The sequence below is a fragment of the Malaclemys terrapin genome, chromosome 5 (genome assembly GCF_027887155.1).
Source record: "Malaclemys terrapin pileata isolate rMalTer1 chromosome 5, rMalTer1.hap1, whole genome shotgun sequence".
Classification (NCBI taxonomy): Eukaryota; Metazoa; Chordata; order Testudines; family Emydidae; genus Malaclemys; species Malaclemys terrapin.
Genome location: NC_071509.1, coordinates 73,115,672 through 73,135,858, shown reverse-complemented (window position 1 = coordinate 73,135,858; position 20,187 = coordinate 73,115,672). Strand labels below are relative to the sequence as shown.

The following is a 20,187-nucleotide window of genomic DNA, read 5'->3' as shown; positions in this document are numbered from 1 at the left end:
ATATTTGGCAGGAGAATAAAAACAAAAGGTGAGGACCTTCCTCCTAGAGAGGAGTTTACCATTTCATTACACATGATGCCATTTCTTCTGAAAAGAAACATTTGAAATATTTGGTCAACTAAGCAACCACCACCACTGACCGGTGAACAGGCTTACAAATGTTATAAGTCTTGTTGTGCTTCAGAGTGATGCTCCCATTCTATCCCAAATCATAAAATGTGAATGGTATTCAGAAAAAATGTACTTAATTTCAATGTGTGATTTAGTATCATTACCATTTCCCCACCTCTTCATAGAAGTTATGAAAAAAAGTTCTATAATGAATCCACCATGCATTTCCTCATTTGGCGTCATATATGCAGGCTTTAGTTAACTGACCAATGTACATATATTACATTACAACCTTACATTCTAGAGTTTACTATTTAACTTATACATGATTATTTTACTGTTTTGATTAAAAAGTGCTAACTCATGAAAGCATCATCTTGATTACACACCTCAGAATCTTCATCAGCCAAGTTTATTTTTCCCTCATTCAAGTCATTTTATAAGTGCTGTTGTGGAATTTAAATTAGAAGCTGCAAGCCTCCATCTACAACTAGAATATGCCCTGTAATATAGGGAGACTCCAGAAGAAAGACAACAGCTTGTGCAACTTCATCAGGCTCTCCAAATCTTCCAAGAGGAATAGTTTTCTTCAACTGATCTTCTTTCAAACGTGCAGTCATCTCTGTGTGAACAAAGCCTAAGAGAAAAAAAATGTTTGTGACATAAAATGTAAGCAGAATTGATGAGAGTAGCTGTAGAAGTCCGGAAGAAATCCTAGTGTGATATAGTAGCTCTGTAAGATCCTTGAGTCCTATCCTTATCCAACGTAAAGTAAGTTTATGAAAAAACGTAACAGTTATTTCACTGAGAATCAATCCAATCTCAGTACAAATACATTTTGTGTGTGTGTACACACACACACACACAATTACTCCTGAGTGCATTCTGCGCCAAAAAATTAAAAATTCTGCGCACCATATTTTAATTTTTTGCAAGTATTGTCAATAAATAAATGCAGAGGCTCCAGCATGGCAGTGGGGAGCACATGTCACTGGCTGCACGAAGGTGAGAGATCACCCTGCAGTCCCCCATCACCACCCACCCTTGAGACACGGACTCAGCGGTGAGGCTGCACCCTACTCTGACCTAACACAAGGCCTGGACCTGCCCCAGAAAATCCCTAGAACTCTGAAAATCGCCAGGCGCACCACGTGTGGGGCAGGCAGGCTGGCTCAACCAGGCAGGATCCAAGTGTGGGGTGAGAGGGTTCTGTGTGGGACGATCTCAGTGGGGGGTCTAGATGTGGGGGGATCTGGATTCACAGAGGTTCGTTGGGGGGCTTCCAAGTGAAGATGGTTGGATCTCAGCGGAGGGGTCTGGGTACAGCTAGTTGGGGTCAGGGGCATCAGGATATGGATGTGGGGCTCATCAGGATGGGGGTTTGAGTGCAGGTAGCTCAATGTGGAGTGGTCTGGGGGTAGGGGCAGAGGTCTGGAGGCAGGGGGTCTGGAGTCAGGGCGTTGAGGTTCAGTGGGGTGGAGTTCAGATATGGAGGGTTAGGTAGCTTTTGAGTGTATGGGGTGAAGCTTGGCGCGGGTGTCTGGGTATGGGAGATTCCAATGCAGGAGGATTGGGTACATGGGGGAGCAGCTCCCCATATAGTGATCTCTCACCCACAACTGAGGAGCTATGGGGGCAGGAAGCAGGGGAGGTTTCTGGCGGTGGGTCTGGCACAGCCCCAACCACTCCTTGCAGGGGAATAAGTCCAGTCCTCTCCTGCCTCCAGCCTAGCTGGACTAGCAGCTGATCCCAGCTCAGGGTAGGAGCCATTGGCTGGGGTGTCTCCAGCCCCATGTTGATTTACCTCGCGGCCGGCTGCTCCAATATACCTGCACTGCTAGGGAGTAGCGTGTGACTGCTCTTGCAGCTTCCCCGTCAAAAAATCATTTTTCTGTGGGGAAGCAAAGAAATTTGTGGGGCATGAATTCTGCACCTGCGCAGTGGCGCAGTATTTCCCCAGGAGTAATATATATGTATTTGTATGCATGGACACACACCCCCTCCTGCAACAGCAATCAACATATATTACAGTGGTTTGATATCAATGGAAACCTGTAATAACTTAACCATATCAGGTTTTTCACAATAAAGAGAGATTTCAGAAGCTGATCCTCGAAAACACATTATGTATAGTGAGACACACTGCCCCATATTCATCATTGTGGTATAATTATGATATAGTTATGACACAATTATGATGCATCTTGTGCAAAATGTGTCATGTGAGGTGTGTATGGAAAGGTTTAATTTGCTGAATATGATTATCCTATTTGTATGCATGTATCATTTTTGTATCTAGAGTTACAAATATTGACTATGTATTTGAATTTCAAATGTGTTTACTCCTGGGTAACACCCAAAGGTTTGTTTGCATTCAGGCTAGCCAGCACATCATGATGGCCTATTCAAATGGAATGGCCCATCAGCAAAGACAATGGGCCAGGGAAAATGCTTGTCCTCACCTAGGGACGCTTTAACTAGTCTATGAATAATGGCTGCTATGACTATGCAAGGAATGCAAGAGCATGCAACCAGACCATATAATACTGAACTCAATTTTGGTACCTCTATTTTTCCACAAATTGGGCTGGGAACCTGATTTGGAAAAAAGGGGTTCCTGATGTACAGAGAAACTATGTAAAGGTGGGGAGTGACATCATGACTTGTCTTTACTCCCCCACAACTCAACATCTGAAAGAACCTCCAAAAGACAAAGGACTCAGAATAGGGGAGGAGACCCCAAGCTGCAAAGCATATGCAACTTATGCCTCAAGAATTTGCAAGCCTGCTTGTATCATCAGTCAGGGTGAGATTTGCTCATTCAAATCTATCTAGTTTGTATAAGACTTAGATTGCAATTTTGTTTGATTTCCTAGGTAACCGGCTTTGATTGGTTTGCTATCACTTAAAATCTATCTTTCTGTAGTTAATAAACTTGTTTTAGGTTTTATTTTAACCAGTGTGTTTTTAAGTGAACTGTCAGTGAATCTTGGCTTTGTTAGCAAGAGCTGTTGCACATCTTCCCCACATTGAGAAGCGGACTAACTTAATGAGCTTGCACTGTACAGAGAGGTACAGGGATACATTGGGATGGTGGAGGGGGTGGCTGAGCGGAGGCTCAGAGACGTAAGAGCAGGGGGAGGGGGCGCAGGGCAGTGTTCCCTCTAATTTTTCCCCAACCATGTGCGGAATGAATTTTGTTATGTGCACCAATACAGAGGTGATGTGTCACACATCACCTCCATATTGGTACACCTAACAAAATTAATGTTGCAGGGTGGGCTGAGGGGTTTGGAGTGTGGGAAGGGGCTCAGAGCTTGGGTGTGGGGGGGGGGGAGAGCTCCAGCTGGGATTGCGTGCTCTGGGGTGGTGCTGAGGGGGTTGGGGTGCAGTGAGGCTCCCCGGGACCACGGTGGGGAGAGAGAGGACTCCCCCACCAGCTCTTTCCCCCCCCCAAAGCAGCAGCTGGGCTGGGGGTGAGAGGTGCCGCTCCCCTGACCACGGCAGGTCCAGGGCTGGGCTGGGTCAGGCCCGAGCTGGGTGGGGCTGGGGGAGGGGTACTGCAGCAGGTCCAGGGCTTGGGGAGAGGTAGCTCTAGGATGGGTGGGGAGGATGTCTGATTAGGGGTAGATGGACATCCTCTGTCCACATGAAGGACACACGAGGCAGATGTGCCTGACTGAATGGGAGAGGCTAGGGGTCAGCCAGGGTCTGCATGTGAGGGAAACTCCCTAACAATCCCTCCCCAAAAAAACCTGGTGGGAAAAGTATGGAACAATACCCAACTACTGTCCAAGTTCACACCCAGGCTCCTTCCCAGTAATTACTTCACTCTACCTCAGCTCCTCTGTTACCCCTAACGCCCCCCCAACCACCCCAAGCCTTTGCACTGCTTCTAAGGAGTGCAGGAAATACAGTTCTGCACTGTCATTTAAATGAATCATTACTCTAAGTTATGTATTAATCTGCCTAGTAAGGAATCTATTTGTCTAAAAACATTTCCTGAATCTTTTTTGTTGTCTGCATTGTTACCGACATACTTGCTGACAGGTATTTTGAAATAAATTACCAAAATAATTGAAACTGATGTAATTCTAGTGTGTTATTTTGACAAATAAAAAATGACAAATTTGGCAGAATTTTAAAGTATTGCGTGCAGAATTTTTAATTTGGCACATACTGCATATACTCATTCATTAGCCCGTTCATTTATAAGCTGACACCCCCCCCCTCCCCCCAAGATGGATAGGTAAACATGGCAAAAAAAACAAACTGTATAACCCTTTCATAAGCCGACCCTGTACTTCAAGGGTTGGCAAACTTTAGCTCCCGGCCCGCCAGGGTAAGCCATGAGGGGGCCGGGACGTTTTATTTAGGTGTAGCGTTCACAGGCATGAAGGCCCTCAGTTCCCCGTGGCCCCGGTTCACCGTTCCCAGCCAACGGGAGCTGCAGGAAGCGGAGCGGGCCGAGGGACATGCTGGCCCCGACTTCCCGCAGCTCCCATTGGCTGGGAACGGCGAACCGCTCTGTGCCTGCGAACACTCCAGGTAAACAAAACGACAACGTATTAAGATATTCAATTCGATAGAGCTTAAAATAGTCAAATTTTGGGGTAGACCCCTTGATAAGCTGACCCCAGCTCTTTAATGCTTTACTTTTTTTACCAACAAAATTCAGCTTATGAATGAGTACATATGGTAATTTAATTTTTGTTGCATAATTCCCTCAGGAGTAATTATCAAAAGGTATAAAAAGTAGAGGTAAAGTGGGCTACCTCTAAGTAAACCCACACAAAGAAGTTTATAAATATCCTAACTGAAATGAATGTTATAGTTACTATAACAATTTTATTCAGAAGAGCTTCTAGAAAAAACATGTGCAGCTGGAAAGATTTTAAACCTTTTGTTTATTTCTTAATGTTGAAATGGCAAATCCCTTTTGTGAAACACAGATTTGCAAATACTTTAGCTAAATGCAAAGCTCCCATATCATTGCTATGTAAATGGTAAAATGTTTTGTGTACGAACATGGAATCTAATGACTTTGCTAAACTAATTACTATTCTGAGAAGCCATTTAAGTATAGAATATTTATATAATTATTTTTTCCCATTAAATTACTGGCATTGCTCAAGCAACTCTCTCATCTATCTTAGGAAGACAAGAAGAATCACCTTTTTAACATGATCATATTTTGGGGGGAAAACCCAATGACTTTTTAAATAATTATTTAAGCTTAGACTATCAGAATTATTTAACTAACTTAAAATCTGTAAACAGTTATAACACAAACAGGAATAAGGGTGGATAAAAATCAATAATTTAAAAAAAATAAAAAATATTTAAATAATTTTTTTTGACAAAATGCTTTGAGGAAAAACCTATCTAAAGATAGTTTTAATTAAGATACATTATAGCTCAAAGATATCTCATCACAGAATAGGAATTATAAATTCTAATTCTATAGTATGAGACAATTTATTCATGTAATGTTTAAGAAAAGTTTTGTAAATGAGTTCCAATAATTCATGGATTCGGGACCCAATCTTATCGGGTTCCAGGGGCTTCTGTATAGATTATTTAGGTTGATCTTTCTATCTACCCAATGGGACTCAGTGCTCAGTCTAGAAGATACCATCAGAGATGCTTAGTTTTGCAGTTTTCAATCAGTGGATTTGTGTCTCCAGAGATAACATGCTTGTTAACAGCAAAAATGTTTTTAAATAATAATAAAGGTGAGGGAAAAAAAGAACAGACCTAAACGGTATCATCCCTCTGCAAATTTGTGTACACAGAGTCAATCCCTTACCTCTCTCTAAACTTGCAACGTTTCAAAAAGTTCAATGAATAGAAGGTTGTTGAGGGCAGAATAAATCTGGACAAGGAGAAGTCTGGTGATAAATGTGAGAAGGGAGGGACAGGCAGTAGAAACAAAAGTGAAACTGTTTGAGCAGCTTATTCCAGAAGTCTTGAGGTCTTTCTGAGTGTAGCCTTCATTGATTTGAGATCTACCATACCATTCTCTCACTAGAAGGGAAAACCTATCATGGCAGCAGGCCATAAAAGAGACCCAGGTTGGGAATATTTTAATGAAGCTCCTCTACCTGTGGGTAAGACAGGCATGCATGCAAAATGCAAACAGTGCAACAAAGAAATGCAAGGCCTAGTCGCCTGAATGAAACATCATGAGAAGCGCTCCTTCTCAGGAGGAAGCTACGTTGAAGATGATGAAAGGAACATGTCTGAACATGCAGGATCTTCAGGCTGGTAAACTTTTTTGTTTCATACTTCTTTCTTAACGACTGCCTGTCTTCCTTCTGGACGATTCTTGAATTCTTATGTGTGAGCAATAATATAGTAGTTACTCTAGATGCAGTTGTGATAAAAAATAAATAGCTAAAATAGGCAGATCTTCCTTTTACAATTTCACCTTTTAAGTAGTACTGAGCGTCAGTGAATGCAACGAGTAATACTAAATGAGCAGTATGGTAATAATAATTAAATAACTGCATTGGCTTATTTTGTTTAGGAAAATCCATCCTCAACATACAGGATTCTGAAGACTATCCACCTTCAAGAGCACCATCATTTTCTATAGTTTCAGAGTTATCTGCCAATAATAATGTTTCAGTCACGTCTTCTATGTCACATAGCCACAGTATATCACCTGTAGCAAAAAGAAAAAAAAAATCTCCATCATCCAGAAACAACTATAGATAACTTTGTGATGAGAACCAGCAGATTACAAAAAGAGGTAATTGATTAAAAAATTGCCTCATTTGTTTATGCAACAAACTCTCCTTTCCGTATGATTGAGAACTCATTACTTCATTAACATGGTTCAGTCATTAAGACCAGGATATAGTCTACCCAACAGAGCAGATGTTGCAGGCAAATTGTTGGATAAAGTATATGAAAGAGAAATTGAGCAGTGTGCAAAAGGTCTAGAGGGTGAAATTGTTAACCTGAATCTTGATGGGTGGAGCTATGTCCACAATGATCCTGTTGTACGTGCTTGTGTGACAACAGAAGAAGGGAATGTCTTCCTTACAGAAACAATTGATACAACAGGAAATGCACACACAGCAGAATACGTACAAGCAGCAGCAAAAGCTATAACAAACTGTGGGAAAAAAATAAAGTGTCTAGTATACAGCTTGGTCACAGAAAATGCTGCAAATGTATCCAAGATGAGAAGAAATTATTTAGAAGAGAGTCCCAAGCTAATAACATACGGTTGCAGTGCTCATTTGATGCACCTCCTAGCTCAAGACTTTAGTGTTCCAGAAATAAAGGCTAATGTTGTTGAAATTGCAAATACTTCTGTAACAACCACTTTGCAGCAGCTGCTCTGAAAAAAGTGGGAGGAACCAAGCTAGCTCACTCACAAGACATGCGATGGAACTCAGTAGTGGACTGTTTTGAGTACTGTATCAAGAACTGGCCTAATCTGATGACAGTTTGTGAACAAAATTGTGAAAAAAAAAAAAACAGATGGCACTGTCACAGCCGAAGTTCTCAACATTGGTCTTAAGAGAAATGTTGAACACATTCCGAGTACCCTGAAGCCTATTTCTGTAGTCCTGAAAGGAAATAGCTGTTTTATTGCTGATGCTGTTGAAATTTGGAAGGAACTGAGTGAAAAGAGAAATATGCAATGACAGAATTAAATTACAAGCATTAAAAAAAACACACAGAGAATGGGACAAGCACTATATTCTCAATACGCAGTACCGGGTCAAACCTTAACTGCTGAAAAAGAGGAGTTGGCTATGATATGGACATCCAGCAATCATCCCTCCATAATGCCAACTATAATAAACTTCAGAGCCAAGGGTAAACCAGTCAAGAAATATATGTTTGCTGATGATATTTTAAACAAAGTCACACCAGTGAACCGGTGGAAGTCACTTAAGCACTTGGATTCAGAGACAGTTGAAGTGATAATCTCACTTTTAAAAGCAATAGCTTCTTCTGCCCATGTAGAAAGAATATTTTCTTCCATTGGACTAATTCATTCCAAATTGAGAAATCGTTTGGGACCTGAAAAAGCAGGAAACCTTGTTTCTCTTTTCTAGATTATGAACAGAAAAATGAATTTATAGAATAGGGCTGGAAGGGACCTCAGAAGGTCATCTAGTCCAACCCCCTGCTCAAAGGAGGGCCAATCCCCAGACAGATTTTTACCCCATTTCCCTAAATGGCCCCCTCAGGGATTGAACTCCCAACCCTGGGAAAGTGAAGACGACTGAGTTAGATGCAGAAGCCAATATTTTAAGTTTCTCATGTTGACCTGTCTGACAGTCAATTTAATTTGTTGGTTTTTTGTTTTTTTTTAATATTTACCGTATATACTCTATCACAAGTCAGTTCGTTTATAATCCAACCTCCCCCCCCCCCCACCCCCAGATGGATAAGTAAAAATGGAAAATTTTTATAACCCATTCATAAGCCGACCCTATAATTCAGGGGTCAGCAAACTTTGGCTCCCGGGCCATCAGGATAAGCCGCTGGTGGGCCGAGATGTTTGTTTACCTCGAGCATCCGCAGGCACAGAGGTAAACCTAAGTAAACAAAGTGTCCTGGCGCGCCAGCTGCTTACCCTGACAGGCCGGGACAGTAACTGGTGGGGAAATTTTGGGGGGGGGATGGGGGAGGGGGAGAGAGAAGCTGGGAGTCAGGGGAGTAACCCCTGTGACCACTCCCCACATGACTCCATCCCTAGCCGGGGACTCCCACATTCTCCCCAACCCATCCCTTCCCATATTATCTGGGGAGGGTGTCTCTGACCTGGCGGGAGCTGCTCCAGCAGGCTGGGCAGTGCAGCCACAGCCTGCTCCGGCGAGCCTGACCTGGTGGCGCGGCCACAGCATGTTCCAGAGGGCTGGGCCAGGCAGCACGGCCGCAGCGTGCTCCGGCGGGCTGGGCCAGGCAGCACGGCCGCAGCGTGCTCCGGCGGGCTGTGCGGCGTGGCCACAGCCTGCTCTGGGGGGCAGGGCCGAGCCGCACAGCTGCAGCCTGCCAGCCCCGGAGCTGCAGCTGCTTCGGAGGCTGGGGGGAGAGCAACATGGCCAGAAGCAGAGACTCTGGTCCCGCCTCTTCCCTTTTGTCTCTGCTGCCTCTCCTTGCTCCAGGAGCTCTGTTGGGGGGAGGGGCTGTGTCCCACCTCTCCCTCTCTATACCCGTTCATAAGCTGACCCCCTTCTCTGGTGCTTCCCTTTTTTACTAAAAAAATTCAGCTTATGAACGAGTATATACTGTAATTCAACTATTTTAGTTAAAAACAATTTTAACAAATACAACACCTGATTTTAAAAAACTTGAATGTTTGACTAAATTCAAAAATTCATATGCTTGTTTTGTTAAAATATTAGATGTTTGCTGTTGAAGAAAAAAAAATCCAGAATTGTTGTTTTAGTTAATTAAAACAATTTAAATGTTTGTCTGTTGATGTTCTCCTACTAATACAGCATGGCAAGAAAATCCTCCAAATATTAATGATTAACCTGTTGAATTGGAAATAGTTCACCATGCAATGATTTCATAAATATCGGCTTTGATTGCTTTTGGTAAATGAAATAACCAAACAATCATTCACTTTCTAATATAGCTGTATAACTAATCTGAAAAGTTTTCAAAATAAATCCCTTTAAAAATGTATAGTGTGTACCTTCTAAAATGAAACCTACATCTATCTCTGAGTTGTGAAGACTATGTATTAAGGTTATAACAACCAACAAGAATGCACTTTTATGTAGAAATCCATGATTAAATTGAGTCTTCCTAACTAATGATTTAAGTCAAATCCACCCTGACAGGAATGTTTGGGCTTTTTGAAAACTATTTCGTTTCCTGTCAAAATTAATAAAACTGAAAATTTCAGAAAATGGACTGAATAAAAGAAAAAAAAAAGTTAATTTTAATTTTAACTTTTAAAGTTATCTGATGCTTTAGCCATCCAAGAAGAACAAAGGCACTTAGAGAAATGTTGCATATTCATTAAGCAGACTGCATATTCAGGAGCTAAAGGTGTCACCTAATCTAACCCTGAAAGCAGGGCGCCAATGAAAGAAACAGCAACAAACTTTGAATCTAAACATGTCTGAAAGAGGCTTACTGTCCTATAATTTCATGGAAATAGGAAGATATAAAAAAAAAAAAAAAAAACACCCCTCTGAAATGAGAACCCCTCACACACATCCTCTCTACCCTGCTTAAAAACAGCAAGCACTACACAATTTATCCAGTCCACCTCTACAAGCAAGCTGCCACAGCAGCTAAAAAATACAAAAGACTCAAAAAGAAACCCAACCCAAGAAAACCTCCTCAAGATTTCAACTATGGTGAGATAAAGTTAACTAAGACACTGCCAAAGGATTAGATTTTAAACTATTTTATTTTATTGGAATAGTGAAATGCAATAACTTAAAATATTAATAGTTTCTCTTGTTATTCACCAAAAGGTTAAACTGTGTATTCTTGGAGAAGAAATGGGACTAAACATCGGTAAATAAACAGTGGGATTTAATTGGATACAAGATTTTTAACTGGCCAGTCTCAAGACAGCTCCTTAAATGGTTTCTTCTAAGTGATTTAAATATTTTCTTGGATTTCATGGAATTTAGTGAAAATTGCTTACTCTGCCCAATGATAGCATGTTTCGGTTATCAATGATTTTTATTATATATAAATATTGACAGACACACCCACCCACCCCCCAAATAGGATACACCTGTTCTTGAAATTATTTTGTAAAGAACACAAATATTCTTTGTTCTCTAAGCATAGACTAAGTCTGGTTTCATAATAATTTTGGGAAATAGGGCCTTAGTTTCAGTTTATAAAGAGGAAAAAAGCGCCACACCAAAGGCGAGTCCACTCTCAGAGATGTAACTCTGCTCAAAGCTCTCCAGAGAGAGACATACTTCCATTAGTCTGTTCTGTAACCGGTTTATTAGTTGGGTTCTGTCACTTGTGTTGCTTTGTTTAATGTTTTATTTTCCTTTCTTTAACAAAATAGCCATGATCAATAGCTTGATTATTTTTCCTGATCTCAATTATGGTGTACCCAAAGGTATGTAAAGAATCTGACCTTGTAGTTGGCAATAAGAGAAACAATTAGTAAGAACTGTCTTACTATTTCTAGTTTCTCTAAACATTTTTAGTAATTTATAATAATACAATTATTTGGCATCCAACAATTTAAAATGACCCCTTTCTACCCCATACAACTATATGGCCCTTTAAGAAATTGAAAGATCAGTCCCATTAGGAAATAGTACAATGCACCCTCTCTCATCCATTTTCTTTTGTCTAATAAAAGTCTGAAACATTAAGGACAAGGCAGATATAGAAAGGAATCTCCTATAAAAGAGAAATTCCTCCTCATGCAGCATTTCTTAAATTTCCTTTTCTACACAGGGTTAGTTCACAGAAGCAAAAGATAAGCAAACAAAATTAAATTAGATATTCAAGAAGGAACACACATTTATTCCCTTAAGCACATTCATATGTAAAAATGGGCTAAGTAATAAGATAGACAAAAAAAATTGTCTAAGAAAACTTTTAAAATAAAAGATTACCATTCTGTTTGGAAACTAGCCTAAAACCTGCTACTTAGTAGTGTTTTTCCATCAGTGTACTTTTATAAATAGTTTCTTACTTTCAGAGTACAATAAGCAAATAGTAAGCGCTTCTTTGTTCCAACCTTGCTGATCTATAACTGAAGTAATCACAAACAATGTACAGAGATTTAGTATCTTAATCATGAACTAACCTGGAGCAACCACGTTGACTCGAATTTTCTTTCTTGCTACTTCTTTAGCAAGAGAGCGTGAAAATCCAACTAACCCTGCTTTGCTGGCACTGTACACACTCTGACCAGAATTGCCCTTGAGTCCAACAATACTTCCTAAAACAAACACAAGAGCAAACAGAGGCCAAATGACAGACTAAAATTTAATCTTGTACAACTTCAGTTGTGGCTTTACTGAAGTCAGAACTTTTAATCACCATCCTTTTAAATAACAGCAATGAGAGCTTGATATGCATGTTACGTCCCCATCTGCAAGTTAGAACTAAAATTTTCCCTTGAATACATGCCTAACTATTGGAGAGACAGTTAAGATTACAACTAAAGTAATGAAAATAAGATTGCTTCCTGAATATTAACTTATCACTGAGAGCAAGTCTCTCAGCTATCTATGTACAGTTCATACAAATATGCACCAGAAAATTATAATACTGGTAAGTCTGTGGCAAAGCTCCCTGAATAATACCCTCCTAGAGAGAAAAAAAAAAAAGCCATGCCTTTCTCTATTTTGATTTTAATTAAGAATAACGCTTGCAATAATTGGCAGAAGTTACGGGAAGATTATAAAAGCATGATGAAATGCAGACTAAAGGTTTTATAAGGACTTTATTTATCATGGCCATGAGCTGTGTTTACATTCAGAGGTTGCTGAAAAGGTTTAAAAAGGAACAATGTGTTCACAAAAGAAAGGCTAAGAAAATAGTGACTCAATGAGTTTAATGAGAAAACACACGTGCATAAAGTTACTGGATTGTATAAGGGTTTGCAGGACTAGGAATAAAAAAAAGCTAACCACACACACAAAATTCATCATAATTGAAAAAACATAATACTCCTTCAGCCTTTCATAGTGTGTGTTACTTGTGGACTGCTTTAAAAAGGCACTGTAAATCTGCAATCTAGTCTTTTTTTAAAATTAAAAGTAATATAAAACATTATACCTGCCTTTGAATCCTCTTCCCAATTGTTATGGTTTAAAAAAAAATAAATAAATAAAATAAAACCCACATACATACATACATACATACATACACACACACACACTTTCCTAATTCTTTAACATATTCCTGTCTTTCACAAACAGAGAAATCTATCAGACTGTCCAGACGAAACAACCAAGCTAACTTTACACCAAATGCTATGAATAGTGACAGGTAAATACACTGGGGAAAATATCTTATTTTTCAGTTGTAGGCAAATTTGGTTTTCATCTTACAATTAGCTTCAAATGGGCACAGAGGTCTAAATCATTTGAAGCGCATTCCAGGCTTAGATAATAATAATAGGCAGAATATTTTCAAAATGATGTGTGCAGAATTTATTATTTGATTATGCCTCTCTACAAGTAACTGGACCCGATGATAAAATATTAATTTCAGGACATTATGCATTTCCTACAACTGTGTTTCAATTTTGGATTCTTACTACATGTTTTTAGAGGTATACCTTTTAACATAAAATTTCTAAGACTGTGTCTAAGAAAGTCAATGAAATATAATTAACCACCTTCAACTTGCCTAAGGTGTAGACTCACCTATGTTAACAATAGCACCTCCCTGCTGTTGAAGCATATGCCTTACAGCAGCTTTGCATGTCAACATCGTTCCCAGAAGATTAGTGTTAATTTGGGATACCATATCTTCAGATGTGGTTCTCAGCAACAAGCCATCCCTGTCAAAAAAAAAAAAAAAACACCCTGAAAAATTGGTTTAAGTCATCCCCAGTCAAATTCCATTGACCAGAATGAAGTTACACCAGGGAAGAATTTGACCCTACATATACTAGCACTGTTCTTGGTAACACTGAAAAATTATGTACAGGAATAAGACATAAGGCCCACATCAGCCATTTTGCTCATAGTATATGACAAGCGGTCAAATGTTCTAGCTCAGAGGACTGTCAAACACTAATTTCTAATGGATCAATTTATTTTTGGCCACAAAGAGACTGGAAATTATATATATATTTGTACTGGAGTTTCACTTCCATTGAAAATAATATATCTTTGAGTACAACAGAAAAACAAGGAGAGTGAAGTAATATGTTTTATTGGACTAACTTCTGTTGAAGAGAAAGACAAGCTTTCAAACTTACACAGAGCTATTCTTCAGGTCTTAGGAAGTGGACTCGGAGGGTATGTCCTCACTGCAATTAGACACCCACAGCTGACCCATGTCAGCTGACTCAGGCTCACAAGGCCATAAAATTGTGGTATAGCTTGAGCCTGAGCTCTGGGACACTAGGGAGGTTCCTCAAGCTCAAGCTCCACACCAAGCCCTAATGTGTATTTTATTTTTTACAGACCCACAGGCCAGCTGCAGGTATTTAATTGCAGTGTAGACATATCCTTAGTGTCGCAGCTAAAACACAAAGTGGAACATATTAACTACTTATGCTAAACAACACATATTTCAAGGGACTATTAAAGGAGAAATAGCCCCTTAGCACCTCTCAATGGTGCTAGTAAAATCCATGTCTTACTAGTACGGGGGAGGGAAAGGGGGGCACCAACTAAGTGGGGGCACGTGACCTCCGCATGTGACTCCTCACTGCCCTGCCTCCAGCCCGGGACTCCCATGCTCTCACCGTCCCCTCCCTATATCCATCCCATGTTATCTGGGGGGGGGGGGGGGTTTACAGGGTTCTATCCTCCTCCTGCTGTGCCAGAGACAGGGCTGGGAAGGGGGGGGGGGGGGGGAGACAGTGGCCAGAAGAGCTGCCAACATTCTGCTCCTTTCTCCACTGCTGCCCCTCCCAGTGGGGAAAGGAGCAGAACTCCCAGCTGCATCTCCATCCTTCCTCATACTACAGCAGCAGCCCTCCTGAGATAGGGCTGGGGGCGGTACAGTCATCAGAGGAACTGTTAGCATTCTGCTCCTTTCCCTGCTGCCCCTCCTAGCATGAAAGTGAGCAGAACTACCAGCCTCGCCCCCCCACCCCCACAGCCCTCTCCTTTGGCTAGGTTGCTGCTGTGTCTTTCTGGTACACCATACCAGCTATAAATGGCTTGCTAGTACGGTGTACTCGCCTACTTGCACTGCTGGCCCCTCTCAAGTCATGTGGGGGAGGGAAGGGTTACAGATTGTTGTAATAAGCCATAAAATTCAGTGTCTTTATTCAGTCCATGTTTTTTGGTGTCTAGCAAAGTTATGAATTTATGCTCTCAGGCTCATCTTTTGAAAGTGTTGTACAGGTTTCCTTTGAGAATGAGAACTGAGAGATCATACCTAAAGTAATTGTCTTGTGAAAATTGTTCACCCACAGGTGATATGGTGTTTTTGTCTTATTTTTTCTGTGAGAGTTCGTTTGAGAGCATAGTGATTATCTTGTTTCACTCCCATAGTTGTTATTGGGATATTTAGTGCATGTACAAGATCCATGGATCTTGAAAAATGTGTTGCGGAGGATGTTGATCAGTAATATGTCTACAGGTTTTGCATCTGTTGTTCTGGCTACAACAACACTGACCACAATACACAGTCTTCAGATACACTTCAATTCATTTTTAGAATCATTAACAATGTGTTTACTTTTGCAATTATTCTCTCAGTATATTTAGTACCTTTCAACAAGAATGCATACCCTACTCTTACTTTCAACATAAAACTAACCTGTTGATTCCAGCAGCATTAACCAAGTAATTAACATGACCTAAATTCTTCTCCACCTCCTCAAGTGTATTTTGGACATCTTGTTCCATGGCTACATCACAGCTAAGTGCCATATGACCTGCTGTATTGAAATGAAGTTGCATTAGGATAATAGTAAATATAAATAGCAAAATAATAGTAAAAACAGATGTTGAACTAGTTCTAACTTAAGAAATCTGCTCCCCCTCAAAGGAAAGTTAAATGAGGACACGTTTCAAGAAGTCTGCTGATTAGTTACAACACTTTCTTGTGTTTTGAATTTTTTGGCCCTTTTCAAGTTTGGAATCAATGTGGTCTAGAACAGTTTGAGGTCTGGGCTAGCTGGAAGCCAAGAATTGCCAAATTTTAACACCGTTTCTGTCACCAACTCACATGACCGTGGACGACTGCCTTAATCTCAAGTTACCCTATCTGTAAAAGGGTGTCTGTAACAATTACTTACCAACCACCTTCCTGGTAGGAGTGTTATGAAGATTATATATTTGGGGAAAAAAGTAAAGTGCTGTGTAAACTGCTCTTAAATGCAAAAATATTGTTATAAAATATTACAACTATAAAATTACCGAAAGAATAGATGGTTCTTAAATGCTGCTTGGAATTCACACACTTTTCCTAACTGAAAAAAATGGTATTGGTAGATAACACAAACCCTGCCAGTGTCAGGCCCTAGATTTAATGGCTTATGTTTCAAAACAGCAATGCACACTACTATGCTCAAAAATAGTTTAAATGCAGTTTTTAATTAATACACAAAATTCACTGGACATTCATTTTGAAACTACACACATTTAAAAACAAAATAGACCATCTTGCTCCCAGTGACGTTAATGAGAACTTTTCTATTGACAATCATGAGAACAGACCCAGGCCATTATTCACACTATTTCAGATAGTAAATCCTCCATCTGCTTTGCTATATGTGGCTTAATTCTCAAATAGATGCTCCGCCTTTTACTTTCACCTGCATTTGTGAATATGCTCAGTTTAGATATATTAATATATTACTCTTACCAGTTACCTAAACAGTGGACAGGACATGAATAAACAGTAACAAAGCAATATACATACCCCCAAGGTGATTCACAGTAGTTTGAGCTACTTCCAGATTTCTAGCAATAATAGCCAAGCGGTATCCTTTCCATGCCAGCAGTTGTGCAACAGCTTTTCCAATTCCTCGGGATCCTCCAAAAATGGCACAAACTTTGGCCATCTCCAAAGAATAATTCACAAACAGCAAATAAGTCTACAATCAACAGTGACTGGCACCACATATTTTAGGACCTGGTCCTTTATGATGCCAATTATCTTCCATTCCCACTGAAGTCAATACAGCACTCTGTCGTATCAGATTGTTTCAGTGTTACTGTATTCATACCTAGTTTATTTAAACTTTACCAAACAGCTGAACTAACCACTATTAGCTATGTGTTAAGGCGGAATATCTTCAGTTGAGAAATAAGTATACTAAAATTTCTGAATTACAGATAATCTTCAATTTTGCAGTCAGATAATCATGAACTACAAATTAACTATTATTTTAAGAGTGTGATAAAGTTTGAAAGCAATGTAATTATAAAGATAATTATATACCTGCTCAAGTCAGTGCTTATAATTCGGTCTTTTCAAAGCCAACTCAAGAACTAAATGTGATTACTGTATTAGCACTTCTGATATTAAAGCCACTCAGTCTTTTGACCTTGGCCTCAAAACTCATCCCAAGCATCTCTATGACACCATAACATACTGTGTTTACATTGCCACTGACCGAACAGTACTTTGGGATGGTCTAGACAGTATTTGGTCCTGCCATGCGGGCAGGGGACTGGACACGATGACCTCTCGAGGTCCCTTCCAGTCCTAGAATCTATGTTAATTGCTTCTGCTTTTAAATAAAAAGCTTGTTTAATCAGTTGAAATGATACTTGAGCAGGTATGTACCTAACTTCAAGCCAAAACCTTGTGCCTTAGTAAAGACAGAATAAGAGCGCTAGAATTTGTCACTTTGGCATTATAATGTTGCTTCCTGTGGGAGAGATGAAAGTAGAAAAGAGGCCTAGTTTCTTTTCTGCTGGTTATGGAAAGAATGCCAAAGGTATCTTTTCAGTTAACTGCCATGTTATGTCAAGGGAAATTATGAACATAGGTTTTTAACATGAAAATATTCTGGAACTACATAGACTCCACTTAGCAGTTTTATACAATCTGTTAATACCCTTTAAAAAAATAAATCATCAGTCCACAAAGGACCATCACAACTGGCAGTTTCAACAGAGAGTAGCCCAGAAGTGAATCAATAAGATTTTAATAGGGTCATTCCCCCTTACTGAATCACTGCACTTTGTCTTTTACCACAAGGTCAAAGTTGGTATTCTCACCTTTGAGACACTACAGAACCCCCATCTTTCCAGACATTTATTTTGCACCACAGCACCTTTTATCAAAGGATTTCAAAATGCTTTGCCAACTCTAGGCCATCATGGAACTACTCACATGAAAAAAGGCCTGTTGGACTGGATCCTAGGGAGAAAAATCTATCCCTGTAGTGGTACTGAGACTAGTGAAGGGGCAGAGTCTTGCACCTTTTCTACCACTGGGGCTGCTGGGGCCATTTTGGCTTCTGGTCAAAGTCCGAACAGCACTAATATCTGCTCAGACACCGAGGTTGGATGCAGCAGCTGCTATACACCATTTCACTCCCAGGACACAACAGTGTCTCAGCCATGCCTTCTCCTTCCAGTGATGTTTCCACATCACTGTTCTCCCACGCCCCCATGGGGTGACTTGTTCTCCTGAAAGCAACAGAGAGTCCTGTGGGCACCTTTAAGACTAACAGATGTATTGGAGCATAAGCTTTCGTGGGTGAATACCCACTTCATCAGACGCATGCATATTCACCCACGAAAGCGTATGCTCCAATACATCTGGTAGTCTTAAAGGTGCCACAGGACTCTTTGCTTTTTACAGAACCAGACTAACATGGCTACCCCTCTGACACTTGTTCTCCTGAGTTTCACACCTTGGGAACGAACTGGACTGTTAACTCTTCCTGCAAGGAGGCCCACAGGCTTGCAGGGCTCCTCCATGCACACACCCGCCCTGCAGGGGCAGCGTGGGGAGAACACTACGGGGCTCGGCCCGGAACAGCGAACACCCAGAGGAGCTCGGACAGCTCCCAGGAGTCGCTTTGAGCCTCGGCATGGTATGAGTAGCGCAGCCTCCCGCGGACCCCCTCCACCTGCCGGAGCTTCACGCGAGCGGCGCAGACCCTACCCGGCAGAGAGCGGGCGGCCAGTCTGGCAGGAAGCGCCCCCCGGGCGTTCACCCACCTCCGCTCCCCAGCTCCGCCCGCGCCTCCCGCCAGCCTCCGCTAGGGAGAGTAGCAGTTGGCGAACCCGCCTCGGGGACAGGTTTCAGCGCGGCGGAGCAAGCGTTGGAGCCTCGTGTTCCCTCCCACCCCCTCCCACTGCAAGCGCCCTTGGCCTCGCGCTATTTCAGGCGCTTGTCACAGTGGGGCAGCTACACTCGGGGTTCAGCAGTAGCCGGTTACCACGGAGACCACGCCGAGCTCTGTAGCACTCGTCTGCAATCCTCTCGCTACCTCGCTGGGAAAAACGCGCGCGCGCAGCCCTTCCTTCGTTGTGGCGCACGGGCGGAGACTGCACCGCCTCTCATAAAACGCTATGCAGATCCTGCCAGAAACTACCGCTCCCTGCATGCAATGCGGCCAGGCTGCTCCGGCTGCAGATAGAGTGCCTGTAGCTGCCGGCATTATTAGGAAGCAGTGCATGCTGGGACTTGTAGTAGGAGTGCCCAGGTGAAGCTCCGGCTGCTGCTGCGCGGGCTCGCAGACCGAAGACCCCCTGCCGCACAGGATATTTGCGTTGGACTAGGAATAATCTTCCAGTAATTAAACACCACCCAAAGCCTCACGGCAGGCCCTAGGCAACATGCACCTTGCCCCAGCTGCCATCTCACAAACCGGACTTCGTCAGTTTTATCACGTGCGATAAAGCCCCAGTTCCTGGAGTCACAGCACGCAGGTGGTTCTAGGGGATCACAAATTGAATAGTAGTCAATTCCGTGATGGAGCTGTGAAAACAGCAGCTATTCTGGGCTCTCACCGTCCCTTCAAGCCCTACATTTATATGATTATTTTATGAGAATCTTTTTCATTTTAAACAAAAATTGGTAATGCTAACCTCAATCAATACATTCAGAATTTTTTTACTACTACATTTTAGGTGATTTTTATTTGTCCTCTGGTTACTGAGCCTTTCGGGTGCACTCATGTCATGTTCCCGAGCTTCTCTCTACAACTGTGAGGACCAGAAATTCACCTTTAAACAAAAGCTGAGCTTCTTGCCTACTCCATTGCCTCCAGGAGCCAGATCTTTAAGAAAAACAGCACGTATCATGAGATGGTGAAATCACAAGAGTTGCCAACATTGAGTAAATCTAGTCCTCAGAGTTGCTGAAAATAAGCAATAAACGAATCAACAATATTTTTAAACCTCATGATTTTAAGCCAGTCTCAATTTTGGGGACCCTATTTATGATTTTTGAATGCTTTCTATTGACAATGCTGCAGGCAAACCTAGTCACCCCTGCATGCCC

At 41.4% G+C, this 20,187-nt stretch overlaps 1 protein-coding gene across 6 annotated transcripts; it reads right to left on the bottom strand.

Annotated features, from left to right (window-relative positions):
• Positions 1–504: 504 nt before the first annotated feature.
• On the bottom strand, positions 505–19,244 carry CBR4 (carbonyl reductase 4). 6 transcript variants are annotated; one of them, XM_054030232.1, is made up of 6 exons: positions 19,172–19,244; positions 16,642–16,783; positions 15,535–15,655; positions 13,458–13,594; positions 11,888–12,022; positions 505–748 (listed from the first exon to the last, which is right to left on the bottom strand). In XM_054030232.1, exons 2-6 carry the CDS (start codon positions 16,781–16,783, stop codon positions 570–572), a joined length of 714 nt encoding a protein of 237 aa, XP_053886207.1. In that variant the 5' UTR covers positions 19,172–19,244; the 3' UTR covers positions 505–569. The 6 variants fall into 6 exon arrangements, with proteins under 6 accessions (XP_053886207.1, XP_053886205.1, XP_053886209.1 ...); XM_054030230.1 differs by having other exon boundaries at positions 19,121–19,224; XM_054030234.1 differs by having other exon boundaries at positions 15,535–15,652; positions 19,121–19,224.
• Between the last annotated feature and the right edge of the window lie 943 nt (positions 19,245–20,187).

What these genes read in the sequence shown, in the direction of transcription:
- CBR4 (XM_054030232.1), bottom strand. Translation starts at nt 16,783, where the DNA reads ATGGCCAAAGTTTGTGCCATTTTTGGAGGATCCCGAGGAATTGGAAAA. An exon ending in TACTGTGAATCACCTTGGGG is followed by an intron (nt 15,656 to 16,641) that starts GTATGTATATTG and finishes ATTTCAATACAG; the next exon opens with CAGGTCATATGGCACTTAGC. An exon ending in AGTCAACGTGGTTGCTCCAG is followed by an intron (nt 749 to 11,887) that starts GTTAGTTCATGA and finishes TTTTTCTCTTAG; the next exon opens with GCTTTGTTCACACAGAGATG.